Source organism: Chamaea fasciata, unplaced genomic scaffold, assembly GCF_029207755.1.
Source record: "Chamaea fasciata isolate MVZ Bird 193981 ecotype frontalis unplaced genomic scaffold, bChaFas1.0.hap1 SCAF_1, whole genome shotgun sequence".
NCBI classification, from domain to species: Eukaryota; Metazoa; Chordata; class Aves; order Passeriformes; family Sylviidae; genus Chamaea; species Chamaea fasciata.
In genome coordinates this window covers 148,019,788-148,045,529 of record NW_027094086.1, presented here as the reverse complement: position 1 = coordinate 148,045,529, position 25,742 = coordinate 148,019,788, and the positions used below count along the sequence as shown (strand labels likewise).

The window sequence follows — 25,742 nt, the reverse complement described above, 5'->3', positions numbered from 1 at the left end:
ACTGTGATGTTCTTACAGGGCACTCAGCACTAAAAGGCAGAAGTGTTTATTAATACTTTCCTTCTGCCCCAGGTGCCGGGTCTGTACACAGGAGGTGAGTCTGTGTCACACCTTGTTAAAGAGTGACGGGGTGACAGCCAGCCTCTGTGCCACTTAGTCCTCTGCAGGGGTGGAGGCTGACTTATCCTGGCAGAAACCCCAGCTCAGGCTTGGTTTCTGTGAGACCTCCTGCCCTTAGTCACCCACATGACACAATAAAGCCATCAGCAGGTAAATAATTTAACAAACTGAGCAAGTTTTTGCAAAGGTGCTTAGCTGTGCAGACAGCACTGGTGTGTAAATAAATGCATATTCAGGACAAAAGCTGCCCCACAGGGGACACTGTCTTGAGACTTAGAGACCAGGCTGGTCTTGCACTGATTTATCCTAGACCTCATGGGTGATGCTGGGCTGGTCAGTCAGCGGTGGGCTTCAGAGTAAAAATCATCCCATCCTGTAATTAAAAGGAAGGTTTCTCTCCAGAGCTGTCAGTGTTTAAGGGGGTGCTGGAGTTTCCGTACACTAAGCACCCGTTTTTTATAATGTAGAGGAGTCCCTGCTTTCAGGCTTAGCTGCTATCTTGAAAATGGCAACAGCACCAACTCCTCACAGATGAGCTTTGCACACTCCCATTGGTGAGTGTGAGATATCCCATACTGTGATAAATGGGGCTGTGAGAATGCTAAGACTGAAAAAAAAAACCAAGTTAAAAAGGAAGAAAAGGAACTGTGATAAGCAATATACACAGGTTCCTCCTTCTAAAAAAAGAGTATTTTATAGTATGTGGTGATTAATTCTGGTTGGGTTTTAGTATGTGGTGATTAATTCTGGTTGGGTTTTTTGTTGTTTTCAGGTTTTTTAATACATGCAAATTGGCATGGTACCTATGGTGTTGGAGAGCTGTTTGTTTTCACTCTTTGCTCAGTAAGATTTCAGGCTGTGAACACTGATTTGAGCATGCAAAACCCTATTGCTACGTGTGTTCATAATCCCCACTGCCACTCAGTTCATTCAGAATCCAGTCCTGTACCTGATACCACCCACACCTCTGACCAACTAGGGCACTACCAAAGCTCTGAGAACGTGAAGAGCATGGGAACCCCTCTGTGCTGCTTCCAGATTCAGGAAGTTCATTTAAAATAAATAGTCTTTGAAAGGTGTGAACCTCAACACTGAGCACCTGTCTAATTTCCGTCTCCTTTAGAAACTGTGGAGAAACCAGAAAAAGTGAATAAGAGCAGAATGGAAGAGCCATGCACGTCATTCTTTTAAGGTCTGTGGTATAGTTATGTCTGCCAGCAATGTAGAAGACTTGTCTCTAATCACTGAGTTGAAGACTAGTGATTAAATGCAAATACCACAATCCTTTATGTCTGCTGGAAAGGGTTAGACGTGCTTTCTTCCAAAAAGCTGTAAATTGTAACACTTACCTGACTCATAATTTGGGTAGTGGAAGAAACACACACCTTGGGGAGTGCACAGAAAACATTACAGAGTGGTGGGTCTGTTATGGTGATCTCCTTTCTCATCCACTTTGTGAAGGATCATCCTTTTCTTCTCTGTGTGGATCCAATGTAACGTCTCCCATTTAAGACTTTTTCCCCCACTGTTTCACTAACCAGCTGTTTCTTTCTAGGGAAGAAAGTCAGAGAAGGAAAACGGCAGGACTGTTCTAATAAGGTTGAATTTTCTCTTTGTGTCTCCATCCAGGTCTCTTTGATCAGCCTGGTTGCCAGCACTCTTGGATACTCCGAGATGGGTCCCATCAAATCCCTCAGGACCCTCCGCGCCCTGCGGCCGCTGAGAGCTTTGTCACGGTTTGAAGGGATGAGGGTAAGAGGACACAAAGCAACCATCAAAGCTCAGCTTTGTGTGGATCAAAGTGTCACAGGGGATTGCTGCACGTGGTTTTATCAGCCAAAGGACATGAATGATAATGCTTTATCAAAGCAAAAAAGAAATCCCGCCTCGGTCTTGGTTACAGTTGTATCATTACATCTTTATCCTTGGGTTGATTTAGTGATAAACTAATCCTGCTACCTAACTTGTCATACTATGCCTTAAAAAACAGCTTTTTGGGTGAGGAAGCATCTGGCTATCAATTACCTCTCAATTATGAGGTCTATCAGGGGAACAACCAAGCTAAAGTTTGCTCCCTGTTTTGACATGCATTAAAACGAGAGTGACTAGAAAGATCTTAAGGAAGTTTTCACTAATAATTAAAGCAAAAATTAGAAATGCTAAAGATAGGGAAAGCAAATGAATGAATGATTTTTTTTTCTCTTTGAACAGATTGCAGTTTTAATGAGGAATATTGGGACTAACATTAAAAACCTGCAGCTTGTGCTTGTTGCTCCATCTTGTGCATCCATCTCTTCTTTCCTGCATTCCTTTGTCACTGTGGCTATATTCCCACAGCATACCTGTTTATTTGTTAAGCCTACCTGCTAACAAGAGTCAATTATTGTTTAGATAAGCACTTTATTTAATTCCCCACACCATGCATGACTTGCAGGTGGTGACAGCTGTGTTCTGTGTGAGCTGATGTTGCTGCTAACCTTGCAGATTGTGTAGCAAGGTAAAGCAAATCTGTGACAAAATTCTGTGTCAAATTGCATTGATGATCCCAAATCTCTCTGCTAGGCCAAGGAAAATGCTACATATTTCACAGTGATGTATACTCAGGGTAAAGCTTTCCTGTAGACAAAACTTTGGTCTGAATCATCAGTGACTAAATGTGTATTTCATGCACTGATCACCCAGCAATGAATTATTCTCATTGCAATGCATTCACGGCAAGAGACTGAAGGATGGAGAAACTATCAACTGAGATGAGCCAGGAAATATGGTGATACAGCAGCATAGGAGAACCCCACGTCCATTCTTTTCCTCCTCTGTGGATGACCAGATCTGGCAATATAATGCTTTTTCCCAAAGATTTTGTGATTAGCTAAATCATACTACTTTGTGAATGAAGATGAGGCAAGTATTGTTGCAGACCACCTCTCTGTTGATACTAAGACAAAAAGATTCAAAAGGCTCTGCTTATCCAGGCACCCAAACCTGAATTGTTTTGGTCACCACAATCTTTCCAGCAGTCAGGCAATATTTTTCAGGTAATTGACCAAATGAAACAAAACCAAAGTGCAAAGACACAAAGTGAGGTTGCACTACTGACAGTAATTAAAGCTCTCACTCCATGAGCTTTCATTCACTCATTTGATGACCTCACTCCAAGTCTTTATTTAACATTCACAGATGGAACTATTTCAGCTTTCAGTATTAGCAAAAGCAGTAGTTTAACTACCAGAGTGATTTGTGCATAGATGCTCTCAAATCAGTTTAGATCTAGCTTATGAAGGCTTAGCTTTTACTGGTGGATTTACAAGCCTGAGCAAAACTCTGTGTGTTCTAAGCTGACATATGATTGTTCACTCATGATTTCACATCAGTTTAACTAAATTGGATCCAAACCTGAATACCAGCGGGGAAATGAGCCAAAAAACATCAGAAAAGCATTAGTAGAATAGAGAAAAAGTGACATGAAAAACTCCTCATTTCTCTCTGAGAATAGCAAGAGGCTGGCTTGGTGAAGATCTTAACATGGATCAGCCCAGCAAATTTCCTTCCCACCATTCTTACAGGCCACTCAGTCCCTGGCTCAATATCCCCTTTTCCTTCCTGTACCATTGCTACAGCTGAAATATATTCAGTCATTCTGAGCTGTCAGAGGTGGTGAATTAGCTTGTAAACCGTGATAAAGTATAATTGAGAATACGTGCTATTGGAAAAGCAAATCATTTTAGTTTTAGTTTGTCTAACCACACTTAACAAGACTAGGGACAGTTAGACCTTTCATTATTAGGAGTTCATATGCTCCAAAATGCACAGGAAAATTGCCAGCACAGTGATGGATTAAATAATGATAATGTTGAGAAGCAAACACTGACAGTGAGAAAATAAAAATAGTTTGCTCTATTATAATGCCTCTTTCTTGAATAACTGAAACATCTCTGCAGGGCTAGAACAGGAGCAAGAAAGTTCTCAGTTACTGAAGTAAGAGATTTATTTCATTGGTGCTGTGACTAAATTTTGGACGAAATTTTCCATGAGACAAAGGCACAGAGTAGCACTTGTCGGGCCAAGAGAACCTGTTGTCATCAGACCTCAGTTCTTTCCCTGTCTTCAAAGAGTCTGGGATCTGTGCAAGCTTGACACAAGTCTCAGCAGCTCCTGTGCCATGGGAGCCCTGCAAAATAAGGATAAACTGGTGTCATCATGACCCTTAATTCTCAGAAAAACACTCAAGAAAGACCAGGATCCCACCTGACAGTAGTCTTCTGCCTTTTAGTGCTGAGTGCCCTGTAAGAACATCACAGTGCACAGGCGGACTGGGTTCAAGATCTGATGTCTTTGGCCCCATAGACACTGGGGAGGTAAAAATCACCAGCAAAGCCTTTGCTGCCATCTTTAGGGAAGCAGATCTGGAGCTGTGACCTGAGCATGATGCCTAAATCATTTTAGAGTAAGCAATGCCATAGGTTTGACATGATCCTTTCACCCAAATCCTGCTCAGCCAATGCTCACAGCTGAAGAAGAAAATCTGAGTTTAACTTAAAAGCCATCTTCAGCTCACCAATGCACCCATGTTTTGCCTTCCCTGCTTCTCACCAGCCTGGTTTACATCCTGTGCTCTAAAATTGCATTAACACAAAGTTCAAAACCTCCTCCTTTTATTTACTCTTCCCAGTAACTTAATGTTGCCTAAATGATGCTAAAGGGCTGAGGATTTGTCTAACAGCAGTAAGCAAATGTGCACTGTAGTTATAGACTGAAGCCATTCAATTAAGTCATCTTAAAAGTCTAAAATATGACTGGCCATGAGAGGTCTGCAAAATAAGGATGAACTGGTGTCATCCTGTCCCTTAATCCTCAGAAAAAGACCCCAGAAAGGCCAGAATCCCACCTGACAGTACTTTAGACCCGGAGGCTTTACACTTATGAGCCCAGAATAAAGTAGCTTAGATCTGCCTGTCCCCAATAATGACATCTCTCATGTCTCCTCATTTGTTGTCCATCAGGGAATTATTTCAGAGGTGGCACTACCCTGCCAGAGAGGTTATTGCAGTATTTTAGAAGGATGAGGGGGATGATGAGAGACTATTTAATGTGAAAGTGATACTGGGCAAAGTCATGGTGAGACTGCTACAAGATACATGCAGGAAAGAAACAGCATAATTAATGCTACTTAGCATGATTTCATGGGAATAGTTCTTGTAAAACCAATATGAGCCTTTGATTTGATTACAAATTATGCTGATGATGGTAACTGTGCTGATACAGAATCCTTGGATTTCATAGAGGAATCTGATACCATGAGACATTGTGATGAAAACACAAGCTTTGTACCAGCACAAGTAAACACGTTTTTAAATGGGTGATGGATCTCAAATAGTAACTGTAAGCAATGACCACACTGTAAATTTGGTGATGAGCATCTCAGGGTGAGGGATTGTTCAGAATGAGAATTATCTTTAATCTGTACTTTACCGGCATCTGGAAGAAAATATAAAATCTTTGCTGACAGCACTTAAAACCAGTGTAAGTGAAATTACAGATAAGGGAATTATGCTGGCTGATCTGGATCACAGTGAAAAATAGATCTATTGTACAGCACACATTTTAATAAACCCACATACATCGACTACCTGGGGAGCAGGAATGTAGGTCACTCTGGGGGATGTTTCTTGGAAAACAGCAGCTGAGAAGGACGTGGGGATCAGGATGACTGTTCAAAAGGACAGAAGCTTTTGTGCAGTTCTGGCAAATGAGGTGACTGTTGGAATCCCTGAATATACAGGGAAACAACTCAGCAAACAGAGGGAGAGTGCAGTGCTTCAACACTGGAATTCCATGGAAGTGCTGGAAAGGGGGAATTAAAAATGGGAAAGTCTCTGCAGGGAACTATGAGTGTGATTAAAAATCTGAAAGAATCCTGATAGCTACAAAGAAGCTCTGATTTTTTAATTACCTGGAGCCATGTGCAGTGGTAACTCCCCCCCAGTGAAGATGGGAGTGATAGGAGAAGACATCTAAGAGTAGATGCCTCGAGTTCAACAAATTCCACCTAAAAATGCAGCAACTGTGTCTAACACTGAGGACAAAGGGCACTAGGAACAGATTATCTAATAATACTTTTTTTTTTCCTCTGTTATTTGACATCATGACACTGTAAATTAGATGTCTTTGCAAAAGCTGTGCCTGAGCTTCACTGGGAGTTATAGTCTGGGCCTGAAATCACTGCGGGCAGTCTGACGGGCTCTCTCAGAGCAAAGGGAGGATTAACTCACCATGCAAGTCTATTTCTGGATTAAAAATCTGAATCAGCTTTGGTTGATGAGGTGGCCTGTGAGATCAGGAGAGCTGGGGACCAAACACAGGTTATAGATTGCACCACTCTGAGTTAGGGCAGAGGGTGGCTCAGTTTCTAGGCTGTCCCTAAAGAAGTCACCTGGAAGGTGGTTTCACCTGTTAAAGGTATTGATGGAAACCAACAAGTATGAAACCTTTTCTTATACATGGATATATATGTTGCTGGTCCAAAGTGCAGCAGAAAGTCCTCCCTTTCCATGGCACGGTCGTGCAGCTGAACTTCTAATGTGAATTTATGATAATAACCTGCCTTTATGTATCCAGGCCGTCCTCTCACTTGGATCAGTGCAAAACGAGAATTCTTCCACCAGAACAAATGGCATCCCACTGGTGTAAAAGCAGAAGCAGCAAGGGAAGAATGAACCCCCCTGTTAATAATTCATTCAGAGAGGTGTTGCAGGATTTGCTCCAGCCTCGTGTCGTGTTTTGTTATCTACAGGCCATTGAACATAACTCAGCAGAAGGGAAAAAGCAGGATGTGGGCATGGCCATCACTTGTACTGCTGAAACCTGGATGTCTGTGTCCTGTCACTGGGAGCTGGGATCAGCAGCACGTGCAACACAAATGCATGTGGTTTTGCTAGCAGGGGTTAAAACTGAAGAAAAATATTGTTGTGCAGAGAAGCAAGTGAAAACTACTTTGACAAGAGCCAAGGCTATATCCAAACAAGCCCTTGATTAGGAAATTATTTGGCATTTTGGTTAACATGGTAAATTTGGTCTAAAAATGATGAGGTTACAAATTGATTGACATCCAAAACTGAGAGATAAAATTAGCAAACAACCAAAAAAAACCAACAACAACAAAAAACAAACAAACAAACAAAAAAACCCCACACCCAAAAAACCCCAAAAACTAAAAACAAGAAAAGTCATCAGGAATGGGCCTATACAGAAAAACAAAACAAAACAATTGGTCAAACAGCTTTTCCTGTGTGAAAATCAGCTTCATTCATAAATGCACAAAATATAAATCTGAGTTTTGGAAGATCTACATAATTTTGTATTGTATGCTGTAGAGGAAGCTGCTGCTACACATGCATGAAAACTATTTCACTCCTCCGGGTATTTTTCTTCCACAGCAATGCAAAAATGATGGAGAAGTGATGTTACATTATTAGCTTGTCAGAAAATTGGACATTAACACAAGAGAAAAGAAGAGCTGACATTTCCCATAATCAAATCCACCAACTGGATAAAGTTTAATTTTTATGGATCAATATCACCTTGTCTCAGTTTCAGAAATGTAGATGGAGAAGAAGAAGAGGAGCTGAGTGGCTGCCTATCAGGTTTTAATCTCCAAAGCATGAGACAGGGATGGAGACAAATTCCTGTTTTGGGGCTGGTGTCTGCAACTATCTGGGAGGCAGCATCTCCAAAGGCTGTGAACATGGAGAGACCTGGTTGGCATAGGAGGGGGAAAACTACATTTTGAGATAGAGTTTTTCCCCTCAGAAAATGTCTTGCATGCTGTGACTCTTGGGATGTCCTGTGCCGGACTGGGAGTTGGGCTCAGTGATCCCTGTGGGACCCTTCCAGCTCAGGATATTCTGTGGCTCTCTGATTCTTTAGTGTAAGGTTTGACGTGCATAGATGCCTTAACCACCTCAAACCCCAACAGTGCTCAAAGCAGTAAATGCTGTGCACCTTGCCTGGATGATGTGGTGGTGTTACAGTACTGCATTCAAACCTGGCAGCTGTAGAGGGTCTGTAGATGGTCTGAATTTTGTTTATTTTGCTTGGCTTCAGCATGGAGTCCATTTCTAGTGCCATTGTTCACACACCTTAAAAGCTCCTTCTAATTTAAGTGTTTCAGTGTGGGATTTTATGCAGGGGTCTACAGCCCTTCCTGGGGGTTAATGGGTAGGAATTTTACAGCATGACACAGGAAAAAAAAAAAAAAAAGATTTTTTGGTTAAATTGGAATGATTTTTCCCTTTTAATCATGCATACTGATCAGATAGGGGAAGCTGGCATAGTACAGTATGTCTCAATCTGTTATTTAATTAAGCAAAATTTATCACAGCTATAGTTCACAACCCACTGGTTACAGAGGCCTGAGCGGAATCAACAATTTCAGAAATCTTTTTTTCTCTATTTTGAGTCACTGTAGTAGACCCCAGCCATTTCCAAATAATCACATTATCATTAGAATTTGACTAAAGTGTTCTATCCAGAAAGATTTGAGAGGTCGAGACGGCATCTGAATTCAGAGATTTGTCTTGAAAAAGTATCATCCTTTGGGTGGGATTCCAACAGATTCTTTCTTTGACTTCCAAAAGGAAAAAATAGTCATATTTGAAGCCTTTAGAAGTAATCTGGCTCCTTAGGTAGTGTCAGTGCTTATCCACCTGTCACCATGTGAGGGTTCAGACACTTTAATCAAGGGTGCACAACGGCTTGTTAACGAAGTGTCTGTACAAGTGCTGACATTAATTCTGTTTTACCGTTCCTGTTTCCCCCAAGGTGGTGGTCAATGCCCTTGTGGGAGCCATCCCTTCCATCATGAACGTTCTGCTCGTCTGCCTCATCTTCTGGCTCATCTTCAGCATCATGGGAGTGAACCTCTTTGCTGGGAAGTTTGGGAAGTGCATTAATAAGACAGAAGGAGATATGCCTTTGGACTCTAAAATTATTAACAACATGAGTGACTGCATACTTTACAACGTGTCGGGCACGTTTTACTGGACGAAAGTCAAAGTTAACTTCGATAATGTTGGTGCTGGGTACCTGGCTCTGCTACAAGTGGTAAGTGTGACCACTAGAAACTAATGGGCAGATGTTGCTGGTTCACACTGAAACCATCAGTTTAAAAGCTCATGTTAACCTCTGGGCTTTTCTGGGTCTTTCAGCCTTAGCCATCAGGTCAGTGCCTTTCCTCAAGTGTAAGTAAATCATATTTTGCATATTAACTTGGCTTAGAGATATTACGGCAGTTTATGGTTTTAATTTGAGTTTCTGCTGCATCACTAATACAATTCTCTGGGAGGTCATTGGACTAATGAGATGAATTAAAGACCATTTTGTCAATATTGTAATCCAGAGCAAAGTTCATTTCCAGAAAAGAAAGCTATGATACAGGAAGGACTGTCCATGCAGACAGAGTGCACAGTCCTTCCTGAACAGCCTGGGATTTCACTACATCCTGCTGGGAAAAAAAAATGCAGTTGTAGTGCCTTCAGTTTCCCAGCTGAAGTTACTGCATGAAGCTGTAGTCTTAACTTGTGACCCTCTGCTTACTTTCCATTTTTGAGAAGGACACAGGTGCCTCTCATTTTGGTTCCTCAGCTTGTGTCCACCTGCTGAAATAATGATTCAGATTGAATCTAACTGTGCTTCATGGTGGGGATCAGGTTGCTGACGCTGCCCCCAGCCCAGCCTCTCTGGGAAGGTGGCAAGAGCATAGCAGAAAAGAGACTGCTGAGGTTCGAAGATGATGGCAATATTTGAGCTACAAATGCAGAAGGAAGCCACTTCTACAACCTTTTTCACCATTCAATGTAAAATACAGATAAATGGGTTGTATGCACTGAGATTCACTGTGTTTTGACACAGGACAACCTAGTAGAAAAAGCCACAAGAGACTCCACCTTGTCCAGGCCCTGCTGCTGGACTGCTGGGTGATTTTAGACGAATTGTTCTGTGTTGCAATTCCATAGGGTTCTCACATAAAAATAGTGGTTATGATGCTTATTTCCATTGTTCCTAATCTGGAGCCAAATGGTGACAGGGGCTGGGTGTGCACTTGGAGTGTTTGCTGCATTGCATTTTTTGCATGCATAGTTAAATAAGCTCCTTGCAACATCTTTGGACAGGGAGGTTTCTTTTTTGGAATGCCTGTGACAGCATCCCTCAGTTCTGGGATAAGAAATTGTGTTCTGGGAGCTCAGTTCATTTGTCACATACAGAATCCGCCCTTTAAAATGCACCAAGGTCTTATTGCCTTCAGCCCCCTCCTGCCCTTCCAAAGGGGCAGGAGCTTCCCACAGGTCCCCATCAGATCTGACAGCCCTCCTCCTTCCCAGGAAGTGAGTTTGTTTTTCCCAGATCTGGTTTCCTCTGTCACAGATGCATGGAACAGCTCCATGAAGCAATTTTCCTTTCTCATAGAAATCCTTGTTCTTATGTGTGCAGTTCCTGGTACACAAACTCTTGAGTCTGAGATCTTCTGATCGCTGTCCATTGAGTTTTTGCTTTCACACCCTCTGGAAAGCAGAAACATCGGAATGGGCGCAACCACTTTTGATTCTTTCCATGACATAAACTTGCTGAGAGTGAGAGCTTTTATCTGTTGCACATAATTATGGCATTCAGCTCAGCCATGCAGGGTAGATTATTTCACTTTGAACGCCTTTAATTAGATTTTCTGTTCTATATAGTGTTTTCTTTGTCTTTAATTTAAACACCCAATGTAGATGAGCAAGAATTTCCAGATTTAAAATATTGTGCCTTACCTGAAGTTTCTTAATTCCTCTGATTACATAAAATTGCCTACTTCTCATGGGGAGAAAAACTCACCATTTCTTTTATAAGAATCAAGCTCCAATTTTCTGAAAATCTGTAGCTTTTCATAAGTTGTCATTTCCTAAGAAATATCCTGAAGCAGTCTTTTGTAGTCACTTTGTTGGGAACAGTGGTGGCAGAAGAAACATAACAGGTTGTAAGGTGAATCTCAGCACACATTTGAAGGGAATGGGCTAATACTGCTCTTTTCCAGTTGAAAATGGATTTGATGACCCTTTCTTTCAAACCTGTGATCCTGGATTGGATAGGAGAGAAATAGATTTTCCATTTGCAAAAGTACAAAAGAAGTGTTGTAAACCTAGGCTTGGTCAGGCTGAACAAACTGATTTTAGCAGGACACAAGCTCAACTTCTATGGCAGGTGGCAGCTCCTTCTTCACAGAGGAAGAGCAGGAGCCAGTTTCCATTAGGGGATTGACTTTGGCTTTAATCCTGCACCTGGAGCTCTTATGTCTGCTGCTGACCACAGGCAATAAAGTGAAAAGGTGACAGACACAGAGAAGGGACCCAGACATCTGGATCTCCTTTGCCAGGAGTGTCAGCTACAGGTGCCCCTTGCCAAATATCCTCCATGAGGGGTCACATTTCACCAGCAAACCCCTGTGGAAAATGCAGAGGCTCAGCTGACAGCCCAGCTCTCCCAGAGAGACAGACACCTCTGTCCATCCCTGTGCACAGCAGGGCAGGGATGAGATAAGCATTTGGGTTACAAGCCACCAGGATCCAAAACATGAACGTTTAAGTGCGACTTGTCTTTTGACTGCTGACATTTTCAGCTGCCACAGCACGAATCTGAGTGGCTCTGAGGCTCCTTTGGAATGCCTGAATGTCTGCAAATCCAAATGGAAATGTGTTAAACAAATCTGCTTGATGCTCTGTCTTCTTCAGCAGCATATTTGAAAGAAATAGAAGTTGTTACTACAGAAACTTTAGGACATACTTCTATCCGGAGACAAGCTTTCTGAAAATGTAATTGAGAACTGCATGAAGTTTGCCCCAAATATCTTCTGCTCTTTTCCTCTCTTGATTGGGATCCATTGTGTTGTCCTGAAGACACCACTTCGAGTGAATGAGTCTGAGGAAATATTCATGTGAACTGTCAAGCTCCTCCAACTAACAAACAGGCTGTCCCAAAAGAGGTTAATAAAACAACAGAGGTAACTAATCTGTTCACTCTACAAGCAGGAGGAATGCCTCATTCATGGGGACTGCAAGATCTTTGTCATCCCAACTTTTCTACTTGTAAGAAGGATGATTCACTTTCCTGGTGATTTAACAATCATAAAACCTTATTCTAACAGGAAAAAGGTCTTGCGACAACTCAGTGCTTCAGTAATAGCTTTTCTGTATTCCAAATTTTTTTAAAATATCACAGCACCTATGTTCTATAAATCTCTATTTGAGCTGATCAAAGAAGTATATTAAATTTCTTCCATTTCCCTCTTGTAATCCCACCCTTCCACCCTGTGATCACCTCTGCATATTTTTTGCAATGAATTTTGAAATTTCAGCCATTTATTGAAGAATAGCCAGGAAATAATTGGTCTTTCATGCAACGTCTGGCTTGTTTGGAAAAGTTCTTCTTAGACAGAATGGACTTAGATTGACTATATCCTACTTACCTTTGAATATGTCCTATTAACTCTGTCACTTTTGGACTCCAGATAAGGAATGGGGAGATAACAGAAGCACTCCTAGGCCAGCACAGCAAGCAGGAGCTGCAGAGTTAAAGCAATCCCTCATGCCAGGTCTGAAAGTCCTGACTGAGTCCATAAATCAGACACAAAATGGTCGTGAGGCAGCGTTGTGTGTCTAAAGTTACTGCGTTACATGATCTCTTCTGTAAACTGCAATGCCTGATTTTACTGTCACTGTGGATGCAAAATGTGCAAAAAAGTCTCTGGTTTAAGCTTTCAGAAATTTCTCTCATCAACAGGAATGCCCAAAGAAAGTTTTCAGCAATTGGAAGGCCAGTGTTTCAGCCATGAAAAGCAGATATTTTTTATTGGACAACTTCCTTTCCTTGGATAAAAAAATGAAAAAAAGGAAAAAGGAAAAAAAGAAAAAGAAAAAACCCCAAAAGCTTACAGATTTAAAGACTTGCTTTACTTCAAGGCACCATTTGGTTTGAGGGCAGCCAGTGCCATGCCACCTATCCTCCTCCCCACTAATTTGCTGCATTGCAGCTCTAACCACCAGTGAAATAACAAAATGTAATCCCATCCCAGGATGAGTTTATCAGCAGATAATCTCATCACATGACAGTTTCAGTAGAAAATGGTGTTTCTCTGGATAGCTTCCAGGCAGGATAATATCACAAACACTCCCATGAAGATTTTGTCACTTCCTTATCCAGAGTGTAAGTGGTTACTAATTCCAGATAAATAATTTCTTTTCTCAGTGTTATATTTCTTTCATTCTCAGTATCTTTTACTCTCTGCAGCTGAAGTGTCCAGGGAAGCTTTCCAGATGTCCCACAGATTTTTAATTCTCTTGCTTCTCAACGACTGAGGAAAACAGAAAATCACAGCACTTCATTCTCTTAATATTTATTTTTGTCAGATCACTTCATCATCCTTTATCACTTCAAACCACTGTGCCTTGCAGGAGAGTTGCTCGTGTCTGTGGTACACATTGAGGGGTAAAATAGCTGCTCAAGAGAAAAAGATTTCCTCCCAAGTGGGAGAAAAGTACAGGCTAAGATCATATCATTTTGTGCCACAGGGAAAGGATTTCTTGTTTCATCCCGGCCACCCTTCCTGAACAGCATTTTGAGCTGAAAGCTCTAATGGCACCAGAAAGTCTTGCATCAGATTAGGAAGAGAATGGCAAAAAAGGAAATTATTAGGATATTTACGGAGTATCAGCATGAGAGGTTCAAATAATTATTTCTTTTGATAAAACTGCTGATCATTCCTGTAGATACTTTTCATCTTAAGTGATTTTTAACACACAGCACTATGGAAGAGATTTTCCAAAGGGTTCTGATTTGGGGGAGTGGGTTAATCCCTTTCAATCAGTAGATAAGAGTAGGTGCAACCTTTCAAACACTATTTTATATATACTTTCAGGAGAAAGATCATTGATCTCTTGTAGATTTTTCCTTTGGCTCAGTAGCATTCAGAAGGAATTCGGAAGGCAGCATTACCTCCAGGACTTAACATAATAATAGAGAGTTCTGAAACCACTGAATGTACCCACCTCAGCCCAACTGCCTGGTTTCCTCTTGGTAATCTCTGGCCAATTTCCTACTAGCAATATCTGGAATTGTATGCCTACACAATAGGGCAAAATTCAACTTAAGTGTCAGTAGGATTTAAAAAAATACTGGGTGTGGGTCCTACATGCATGCCAGGGTAAATCTGATGAAATTAATAAATCTAAAAATGCCTCATTATCTGCTCACACTGCCTTAGGTAAGTCTAAATAGGTCACAAGTCAAATGAGAAACAACTCCAGAGAATCCAAATAAAGGGAGTGGGGCTTAAGCCAGAGTCAGACCTAATGCCAGGTGTGCTTGGCATCAGTATGTGCCTAATAAGAGACACATATTGAGATCAAAGAGTCATGGGTTTGCTACGGAATAGTAAAAAATCACTTCCCTGTGTTTCTCCTAGGAATGCTGTCACTGCCTTTCTGCATTGAACATTCCAATAAGAGACACTGACTTCTGTGGAATCTTTTCTTTAAACAATTACAAAACAAAAAATATTAAAACTACTGACTTCATAAAGCTTAATAAAAAGAAAATCTGAACAGTAAAGCAGATTGAGGCTCACAGCAGGTGTTGATTGCCTTTGCTTCTTTCAAGTCAGCTGTGATTTATGCAACTCCCTGGGCTTTAATATTGTTGTGATTTGCCCTGGTTTAGAAGAGGGCAGAATCCAAGCTTCAGCAGGATGTGGATGGGATCCATCTCACCTGGTGCAAGACTTGTGCAAGACAGCATTCTTTAATGTTATGTGTAGCCATATCTCTTCATTACTTGAAATTTTTAAGGTCAGGACTTCCAAAGATTTGTTATGTTTTCTCTCCTTCTTTAAATCCCTTCTAAATACCTCTCTTTTATCCCTACAAGTGCAGAAAGTCAAAAAAACAGAAATGAGAAAGTCCAGGAGAAAACCATTCTGGAATGAATTTAAATATCTAAATGAGCATAAACTCAAGGATACGTGCTAGATTGCAAGGCAGGCAATGTTTTAATTGTGAAGTACATGCTCAACCTTGCATATTGAAAGTTCATCATAGAGATGATATCATTTCAGGGTGTACTTGTTTAATATGCTTATGTCCTATGTGGGATTTTTTTTCAGGCCACATTTAAAGGTTGGATGGATATTATGTATGCAGCAGTGGATTCAAGAGAGGTAAGTCTCTGCAAGGAAATTAGTAATTTCTTTTTCCATTGCCTTTTGCACCACTGATGATGCTTAACAACAAACACAACAAAAGAAAATACATGCAGGGTACCAGTCCCTGTCTTACTCTGGCTGGGACAGTTGCAGACCCTCATTGTTTGTAGCTGTACTGAAGCATGATGACCCTGAAATTAAAGTAAATGTGGCCCTTACTCCTACACAACTGATTTATCTGTTCCTACTGCAGAATTCCCAGCACACAGAGGCACCTCAAGAATGAGCCCAAGTCCACCAAAGACCTAAAAGTCCTCTGTATTTCTTCCCCTCTCCCTGTTTAATGCCTTATTTTCCAGCTTCTGATGATAACATGTCTTTAAAAGTGCTCGGTTTAAGTTGAATTGCCCTGTGAGACAAATATTTAACCCTCCCTACATCTTCACTTTGAGCAAGTGAATTTTCTGCAGTCAGAAGCTCCACTAGAGGAGTGTGGAGAAGCTCCTGGCAGACAAAGAGGGTAGTGTGAACTTCCAGCTCTGACTTGAGATGTGCTGGTGACAGCTCAGTTCTTACCTGCATCCTGTTCAGCTTTCAGGTTTCCATAAAAACAAACAAACAAAGTGTTTCCCTTGCTAAACCATGTGTGGTTTGTTTATCTTTTTATTGAAACTTCTATAGTATTCTTTCCTTCTTTTAATTATATTAGAGAAACAAGTTTATACTTACTGGTAATTTTTGAGGCAGCTCTCTGGTACTAGGAATTTGACAGGCTGAATTTAGGGCAAAAGTCGAGGCCTAAGGGGAGGAATAAGGGGTGGAAAATCTTAATGGCACTACAGGAGCAGAGAAGTAGCTTTGCATAGCTTTCTAGATTTCAAAAAGACAGGTGTCTGCTAGGGAAGGCAGGAGCCTCCCCTCAAATGGAGAATTTCCCCCTCCCTCCAGATGATTATAATTTTGAAACTAAGGGGCTCTCAGGCAAAGATATGGGAATAGGAATAACAGTTCTTTACTAGGAAGATTAAAATAAAAATGCAGTAGTACAAAAAACCACTGACAGAGTCAGCATACAACCTGACACCCTGCTGGTCAGGGTTGGTCACAGTCCAGTTAAGTCTTCTTGGAGTGACAGGTGTGGTTCTGTTGAAGCAGAGATGATCCTGTAGAAGGGTGTAGTTTTCCTCTGAAGGTCCAGTGGTGGTGTAGATAGGTCAAGTCTTCCTCTGGAAATCCAGTGGAAAACAGGCTGCCCTGGTGTTCTGAATCCCAATTTTTATCCAGGTAGGAATGCTTGGCTCTTCCCACTGGGTGGAGCATCTCCCAATGGGATGATGTAATTGTATCAGCCATGCAGTGAGCCTCGATGGCCCATTAACAGCAGATATCCCCTGGAGGGAAGATGAGTCCTGGAAGTGATAAAGAACACTGCCCCAGCTGGTTTTAACAGCTGGTAATAGAACTGATACTTTTGGTTACATCTTGCGTTGCAATGTAAGACAATAGCATAGCTCATGATGGTGATTTATTCTGGGACTACATGTGCACAGGTATCCTCCCTGCTACTGAATGAAACTCATGGGTTGCCCACAAGAAAATATGGCATTTAGGGAATGCACCTTGTTTTGATACTGGGAGCTGATGGGGCAAATCTGAGCACAGTTGCCAAACATGGCAGAGGTGACTTGAGGTTATCAGACTGTGTTGCTCAGTTCTTCAGCAACAGACCTTATTCCATTCCACCCCTCATTTAAAAATAAAAAAAAAAAGGTATTTTAAAATACAGTGTTTTTCAGTAGGGTTCAATTTTACTACAATGATACTTCTGTTTTATTGTGAGTACCTTTATTTCATATAGGCATTAGGATGATCAAAAAATTGATTGTTTTCCCATCAGAAAATTGATTGTTTTCCCATTCTGGGTTCAGACTGAGAACATTTGGTAGGATTTATTCAGGAGTTGCACTTTCTGGAGCAGTGTGATTGCTGTGACAGTGTTGTGAAGTGTTGCTGAAATGTCTGTGGCATTGCAGATACCAGTGGTAAACTTCAGAGACCAAAAAGAGCTGACTGCTCATGCGAGTTACAGTATTTTTCTCATGTTTCATAACTTTTATTTCCAATGGACAGCTTTTTTTTTGACTGCATCAATATTTTGATGTGTGCAGAGATGGTGTCATTTTCACACTTTCCCCTTTCTCTTTGTAGTGTGAGGAGCAGCCTGAATGGGAATGCAATTTGTACATGTACCTTTACTTTGTGATTTTCATCATCTTCGGGTCTTTCTTCACATTGAACCTCTTCATCGGTGTCATCATTGACAATTTCAACCAACAAAAGAAAAAGATAAGTAGTGCATATGCTACACATCATCTTGTGACTGCTGCAGGGACCAAGGCCAGGAACAGATTTATCAGCAATGGCTTTGCCACAGCAGCCTTGAGATCAGCTATGGCAGAGCATCTGCAGAAACCACCTTGCAGGGCTTCTACAAAGACACATCTGTAGCAGTCCCTAGTGTTCCTAGAGCATGAGTTTCCTGAAAATACAGGGTGGGGGGCTCTATTCCCCACAGAATGCAGCAAAGCAGCTCAAGCAGAGGGGATCTCTGGCACAAAATTTGACAGGGGGCACAGACTGGCCTGGTGTCCTCTGTGCACGAACACCACTGTCCCTCTAAAGCAGTCCAACCTGATGAAAGCTACATTAAAAGGGAAATTAAATAGAAGGGGATACATCCTTGAACTTTGGAAGGGGGCAGAGGCAAGCTCTCTTCATCAAAAGTAATAGTGTTGTTCTCACCTTATACTTAGGTGGCCAGGACATCTTCATGACGGAAGAACAGAAAAAATATTATAATGCAATGAAAAAGCTGGGATCTAAGAAACCTCAAAAGCCAATCCCAAGGCCACTGGTAAGAACGGCATAATTCAGTTGAACTTTAGGTCATAGCTGGATGTTTATTTACTAGAATAAGCACCATTCAACTCTCCAGTGTAGGAAGGTTTATTGCTCCCAGATGAAAAGCGCTTATAATTATATGCTTTGATTTTGGACGATATTTGCAAGTCCAGTGACCTGTGGTACAAAATTCCCTCTGTTCTGCAGCATTGACTAACATTGCAATTTACATGTGCCATTTACATATGCCAGTGGCCACCTGCCTGCACTGAATAAATTCATGGCTACAGTCCAGGGTCTTGTTTACATTAGTTCAAAAAGCATTAGGAGCAAATGGGTTTGAAAACTCCATCAGAAACACTGCATCATAACTTTTAAGTTTATGAAGCTCCAATCAGATGCAATATAGTGTCTGTTTTCCTCTACTTTCTGATCAGTCAGGAGAAAATTACATCATTTTTACATGGCTCAGATTTCCCAACTAAACCTTATCCTTTCCCCCAGAACAAGTACCAAGGTTTTATTTTTGATGTCGTCTCAAAACAAGCCTTCGACGTCTCCATCATGATTCTCATCTGCCTTAACATGGTAACCATGATGGTGGAAACAGATGACCAAAGTCAAGAAAAAGTGAATATTCTCCACAAAATCAACATGCTTTTTGTTGCCATCTTCACCGGGGAGTGCATCTTCAAAATGCTGGCTCTGCGACACTACTACTTCACCAACGGCTGGAACATCTTTGACTTTGTGGTTGTGATTCTGTCCATCGTAGGTAGGTGACCCTGGATTTTCACTCCAATGTTAGAAAGGCAGACATAAAACTGGCATAGTTGAAGGGTTTGTGCAAAAATATATGCTTTCAACTCAGAGAATTTAATCCTAAACACAGTTTTAATATGTAATTATAGCTAACATACCACTGCCTAATGAAAACTGGTTTGATCAGCAAAATTAGGAGGTTTATCTATGCTTAATGATTCATGGTGATAAAACATGAGCTGGCCACCACATACACTTAACACCAGTTCTCCATAACAGCCAATGACAAAGAAGTAAAAAAGCCACATGGAAGTGGCACATGTGGATTGCTATTGCTTTGCTATTTGCTTTTTATTACAGAAGTTTGAAACGGTCCTTCAGGGCAGGTTTGGGCTGTCAGTGAATCTGACTTTTCTCATCCTTGTCACTAGAGCTCCTCATCCTCAAATTGCCAAGGGATGAAACAGAAAGACGCAGTTTTATTGTAAGCTTGTGCCATTTGCTGTTCTGCAGCACCAAACAGATGTATTTAGATGCTAAAGAAGAGCAGGTCAAATGAATCCTAAATCCTGCCACAAGAGTTTTCGCTGAAGTTGGAAGTAGCAGCAACTGGAAGATGATCAACTGATCCAGTGAGAAAAATAGCTCAGAAATTCAACTTTTCTGAAAAAAAGTTTCCATTTTGAGGGAGGGAATAGGTGAATGAAAAAGTGTCATGTTAGGAAGACATCAGCTGCTTCTTCTGCTGCTCTGAACACCCTGTGGTGGACTGGCGAAGCTGCAAGATCCCAGTGCAGATCTCTGGCGCTCAGAGACCCACCTGTGCTTTGGGGGCATCGAACAGCCTGGATTTCACATGTTTTGGTCACCCAGAGAACATCACTGCCACACAGCTGTCACCAGAACCTTGAGGTCAGATGCTCTGGATATGCCCATAGCACACAGATAACCAAAGCTGTAATGCTGCTCACAGAGCTGTCTCACGATCAGCCTGGTGTTTTCAGTGTCAGAGGCCTTGGACCATGCCAGTGAGCCCTTTTCCTTTGGGAGTCAGGACCTCAGCATGGCTCAATGCAGCCAGGGACTTGGCATTAGGCTGGACCAAGTGCTCTGATGCAGGAAGAGTTTAGTACAGGGATGCAAGCTTGTTTCCTTGCTAGCACAGCCTTAGCCCTTAGTTTCCTCCCAGCCCATCAGGGAAGCTGGAAAAATTAATAAGCAAACAACCAACCAAGTGGATGCACAGTAGAAACCTGCGCTGTTCTGGTGGCAGCACAAAAAAAACCCAGACTCAGCACACCAGCATTTCTGACTCATTATTTTACAGACAGAAATGTTGTCGTATTAGACAGCTTCTGATATCTGCACTCAAGACAAATTTCTCAGGTGGGTCATGGCCAAAAGCTGCAGTTATCTGTGTCTTGACTTGATCTTGGTTTCTCATTACCAACAGAAAAGCTTTCCCTTAATAAAACTGCCACCACCATTCTTTGCTTACAGTCTCACAAGTTCTTACGGATTAAATGGGCATGAAAAAGCAACAATGCCTTTCCCTTTATTGTGAGCCTTCCAAACTGGGCAACTTTCCATTTATTTTCTCAGTAACCCTGACTGATTGCTTTAAAAGGAAAGCCTGGGATTATTTCCCATGTACTAACTTGCTGTCTGTCTCTTTTCTTTTCAAGGCACCGTACTTTCTGACATCATCCAGAAATATTTCTTCTCTCCCACACTCTTCAGAGTCATTCGTTTGGCTCGGATTGGCCGGATCCTGAGACTCATCCGGGGAGCCAAAGGAATTCGAACTCTGCTCTTTGCCTTAATGATGTCCCTACCTGCTCTGTTCAACATTGGCCTCTTGCTGTTTCTGGTTATGTTCATTTATGCCATTTTTGGCATGGCTAACTTTGCCTATGTGAAGAAAGAGTATGGGATTGACGATATGTTCAACTTCCAAACCTTTGCTAACAGCATGCTCTGTCTCTTCCAAATCACCACGTCAGCTGGCTGGGATGGTCTTCTCAACCCTATTTTAAACACTGGACCACCGTATTGCGACCCAAACCTTCCCAATGCAAATGGTTCAAAGGGAGACTGCGGGAGCCCTGCTGTAGGGATTTTATTCTTCGTTACATATATCATTATATCATTTCTCATTGTTGTAAACATGTATATAGCCATTATTTTAGAGAACTTCAGTGTAGCCACTGAGGAAAGTACAGAGCCTCTAAGCGAGGATGATTTTGATATGTTCTATGAAATCTGGGAGAAGTTTGACCCCGAAGCCACTCAGTTTATTGAGTATTCTGCACTTTCAGACTTTGCAGACGCGCTGTCAGAACCTTTGCGCATAGCGAAACCGAACAAAATCAAACTCATAGCGATGGACCTGCCCATGGTCAGCGGAGACAGGATCCATTGCTTGGATATTTTGTTTGCTTTTACAAAAAGGGTGCTAGGAGAATCCGGAGAGATGGATGCCCTTAAAATACAGATGGAAGAAAAGTTCATGGCAGCGAATCCCTCCAAGATCTCCTACGAGCCGATTACAACGACGCTCAGGCGGAAACAAGAAGAGGTCTCCGCCATCATCATCCAGAGGGCCTACAGGAGACATTTGTTCCGGCGCTCCATGAAGCAGGCATCCTACCTGTACCGGCACAGAACTTTGGAAAGCAGCATCCTGGAGGATGATGCGCCCGAGAAGGAGGGGCTCATTGCGTTCATGATGAACGAGAACTACGGCAGGCCAATAGACAAGTCAGAGACTCTGTCCTCCACCTCTTTCCCTCCGTCCTATGACAGTGTCACCAGAGGCACGAGTGAAAACCTCCAGCTGAAGATAACGGACCTGAGCAAAAGCGACGAGGCTATAGATTGTCTTCTCTCACCTGACAAGGATAAAGAATCAATTGTTTAAATGTTTGTTTAGAATGCTTTAAAACATTGTTTACAGAATGTAATGCTGTAACTACACAACGATTGAAGCAGCCTTCTTATTAAAAAATTAGTTGCAAAAGAAACAGTGGAGTTTTTACCCTTAACTACAGGAGTCTAATAAGTCATATAACATTTGACCCTGCTCATTTTGACTTGGCTCAATACTTATATTTATATATGCACAGGAAGATTCTCTGCAGGGTCACAGCTGTTATATCAATGGTGTGAATAAGAATAGGCTAGACTGTAAAACAGTAAACACAGTGTATATCTATCCACAGATAAAGCCTGGCTGTATACATTCATTTAAGGTCTTACTCATATTAGTGTGTTTACTTATGGCGATGTATGACCTTGCATTCTAAAAAGAAAAAAAAAAATCACAGCTGCTGTAGCAAAATGTAACACTTACTGTATATGTTGTGAATGGTCTTTCATAAATTTATTATATTTGATATTTTTTTACTTAAAAAAAAAAAGCTGTCTCTTTTTCCATGGAGATTAATGGTCCTTACACTCTTCTTGATGAACTCTGAGTCAAGGTAATAGGAACTTGCGGGATCCCCATCTCTTGAAGAGGAAAGTTGTTGCAAAATAAAAGTATCAAATTAGCAACATTTAAACTGTTGATTACACTAAGCCCTCCCTGTTGGGACTTGCAACTGCACATCAGCAGAAACACACTAAAAAAAAACCCCAAAAAAACAGAGAAGCAAATGATGTCAAAACAGTGAGAGAAATGGCTTGTTCTATCCTTCAGGAAACTAGAAAATAATGGATTCTGTTTGTAAAACTGTTAATAAAAGCACTAATTTTTTAGTATGTTTCAAGAATCTGCTTTGAAATCCGCAAACTCGCCATAGAAGTAGCGCATCACGTTTGTGTGTCGTGATCCAAAGCACCATCTAGGCTGGCAAAGTTTATGTTAAGGTAGTGGGATAAGTAACATTTTTCCCCAGGAACACTGAGCTAAGCAGCCTTATCTGGAACTCTGTGCATCAATATTACTAAAAAAAAATAATTACTAATACTACTAATAGTAATGAATCAATGCCAACTGGGCCGTGCAGAACGGCTGCGATAGTGTGATAAAGAAGGTGGGAGGGGAATTACCTCTGGATCTGTACACAGATTTTGAGGGTTTAAATCCTTTTTACTCAAGGTTCATCTTTCATTTTCTCAGATGGTAGAGTTGGATTTCTGGAGAAGGACAAGAAATACAGGAACAGATAAAAAAAATCTGCTAGATAATAGCTATATCCTCATTCCTGTAGGCAAAGTAATATTTACAGTTGATGTGTCCTTCAGCTTCAGGCCAAAGAAATGACAATGGGGTGAAAGGTGGATGTGTGGCCGTAGAAAAGTATTAGAGGTTTTTACGTGCTAACGTAGATTATTATTTATTATCTTTCAGCCTCGATAGAATGTGAGAAATTATTTATGGAATATAGAGATATGTCCATCTTTACAGATAAGTTATTTCCTTTTCATCTTCAGATTGATTGTACTTGGGTTTGGTTTGACTTCATGGAAAATCTTGAGATTTCTGTAATGAGCCATTGCACTTTAAAGGAAGAGTAATTGTGCTTTTTCACCTTGAAGAAGCAAAGATATCAAGAATGTATTTAAGGTGTATTGTCATAAACATTTAGTTACATCCCAGGTTGTGAAGGAGTCAAAAAAATCACATGGGGTTGGCAACAAGAATTAAAGCAACATGTTACAGTCAAGTTTATCTATGGCCATTGTTATCTGTCCTCTAAACAAGTCAGAATATGTACGACAGTATGTCAAAAAAGGATGACAATGTATCTGTGTAAATATGGGCTAATATATTCTCTCCATTCATTGAGAGGTGTCTCAGGCATTCACTTGAGAATGGTCGATCAGTTAATTCAGAGGATTTGCCATCAGGATTCCTGGGGTCTATTCCTGATTCTTACTACATGATTTTTAGGCAAATAATTTAACCTATCTGTGCCTCAGTTTACCCATCTGTAAAATGGGAATAATAATACTTACCTACCTCACAGGGGTGTTGTAAGACTTTCTGATTGCAAAGTGCTATAAGGGAATGAACCATACTCTATAAGTATTATTATGATCATGCTCTCTTGCCCTTTTAACCCCATGTCTATGGTGTATAACATAGGGCTGTTCCTCTGGGCATTTTGTTGCCTTTAAATCTTGTATGTAATTAGATTCTAACTTAAGGGGACTACTCGTCGTTCCTTGAAGTAAAAACATCCTTTATTCCTTCCCCCCTCCCCACCCCTCACCTCCCCCAAAAACTCAGAATTGCTCAAGGCTTCTCAAATTAGAGAAACTTTATACAAATTCCCTGTGTATTTATGCTGTAATGTTATTCTGACTGTACATATCACCCAGAAAGAGTATGCGATTTTTATATTTATATGCATATATATATACACACACATACGTATATCTATACATATATATGTATCTTGTGAGTTTATAGAGTGGCTGACACTCAGAGGACACGACTTACTGATTAAAATGTTTTCTCCTCAATTGGATTTATCGATCATTAGCAACAAGCTGCTGCCTATAATGAAACTGTTTAATTAGGAAATAGTACATTCATTACTTGCTGAACAAGCACTTATTGGCTGACAACTAGCAAAATTATTTTCCTTTCAAAGCTTTAGGATTAAAAAAAAGAAAAAGAGGGAAAAATACTAAGGAAAAGGAGCATTTCTCATGTGATTTCTTTTCACATATGATGTGAACTGTCTGAAACCCAAGGAAAACGCCAGCCTGCACTCAGAAGTGAGTTGATGGTTATGCTGCTTTGACAGTATTTTAATTACTCCAACTTGTATTAGAAAATATTCAACCACTGTTCTTATTAAGAGTCAGGCCCAGTAATGAAGAGAATATAAAGAGACAATTAACTGGTAACTGATTTTCTTAGAGAAGAGCCCTTCCTTTGGTCATTTCACCCTTGAGTTGAACATTTTAGTGTCATTGCTGTGAGACCCTATAGTTCTGTTGAAATTACAAATGGTTCTTTTACCCAAAACCTCTAAAACAAACAAACAAAAAAAGTAATGCAAAAAAATCTGAAAGAGGGTCTTAACTCTAGATGTTTACAGTGCAACTTTCTAAAACTGAATTGTAAATTGCTTTCAAAAACCTTTGTAACTGGAAGGTCGGTTTTCTATTGGGTTTTCTATTGTTCTGTGGCACGTTTCTTTAGGAATGAAGAGGGAAAGGTATCTTTGTATTGGATGCAGAACTCCCCTCAAAAATGTCAAATAACCTCACTTGTAGATCTTTGTTACTGGAGATGCCGATCCGAATCGAGCCATGATACAACCTCCCAGTGCAGTGATTTAGTTTAAGACACTAACTCAATAGTTGGCCCACACTGTCTATGAGCATGGTGAGTGCTACCATTTTTTCTGTTGATTTGTTCAATAAAGGCTACCACATGAATCACTCAAGCTACGAAAAGAGCAAGGAAAATATCAGCCAATATCATAGGACATATTAAGCTGTTTGTACCTGGAAAAATTCAAGTTTATTATGTTTCTTTATTAAATAAATAAGGATAACAAATATTTCCTCTGCCTTTTTTTTTTTTATGTTGTCAACATTTATGTTATTATTTCTCTGACTCTTTTTCTACGTATTTTTTTGGGAAATACATAGTGACTTTTGCTAGGAGGCTTGTAGGTGAAAACCCTTCCAGTTCATCTTATATTGGAAGGCAACCTACAGAGCATTAAAGGCTTGATCCAAAGTTTCTTGAAATCAGTGGAGAATTTCT

At 40.8% G+C, this 25,742-nt stretch overlaps 1 protein-coding gene across 1 annotated transcript in view; it reads left to right on the top strand.

The window, feature by feature from the left end:
- The window catches only part of SCN5A (sodium voltage-gated channel alpha subunit 5), a 175,155-nt gene extending 149,678 nt beyond the window's left edge, over window positions 1–25,477 (top strand). The window contains exons 21-27 of the mRNA XM_066201302.1: window positions 1,750–1,872; window positions 8,938–9,219; window positions 15,308–15,361; window positions 17,555–17,692; window positions 18,156–18,260; window positions 18,752–19,022; window positions 20,695–25,477. Coding sequence (XP_066057399.1) covers window positions 1,750–1,872; window positions 8,938–9,219; window positions 15,308–15,361; window positions 17,555–17,692; window positions 18,156–18,260; window positions 18,752–19,022; window positions 20,695–21,929 — 2,208 coding nt within the window. The 3' untranslated portion in view covers window positions 21,930–25,477. The remainder of the gene's footprint in view (window positions 1–1,749; window positions 1,873–8,937; window positions 9,220–15,307; window positions 15,362–17,554; window positions 17,693–18,155; window positions 18,261–18,751; window positions 19,023–20,694) is intronic.
- The last annotated feature ends 265 nt before the right edge of the window (window positions 25,478–25,742 follow it).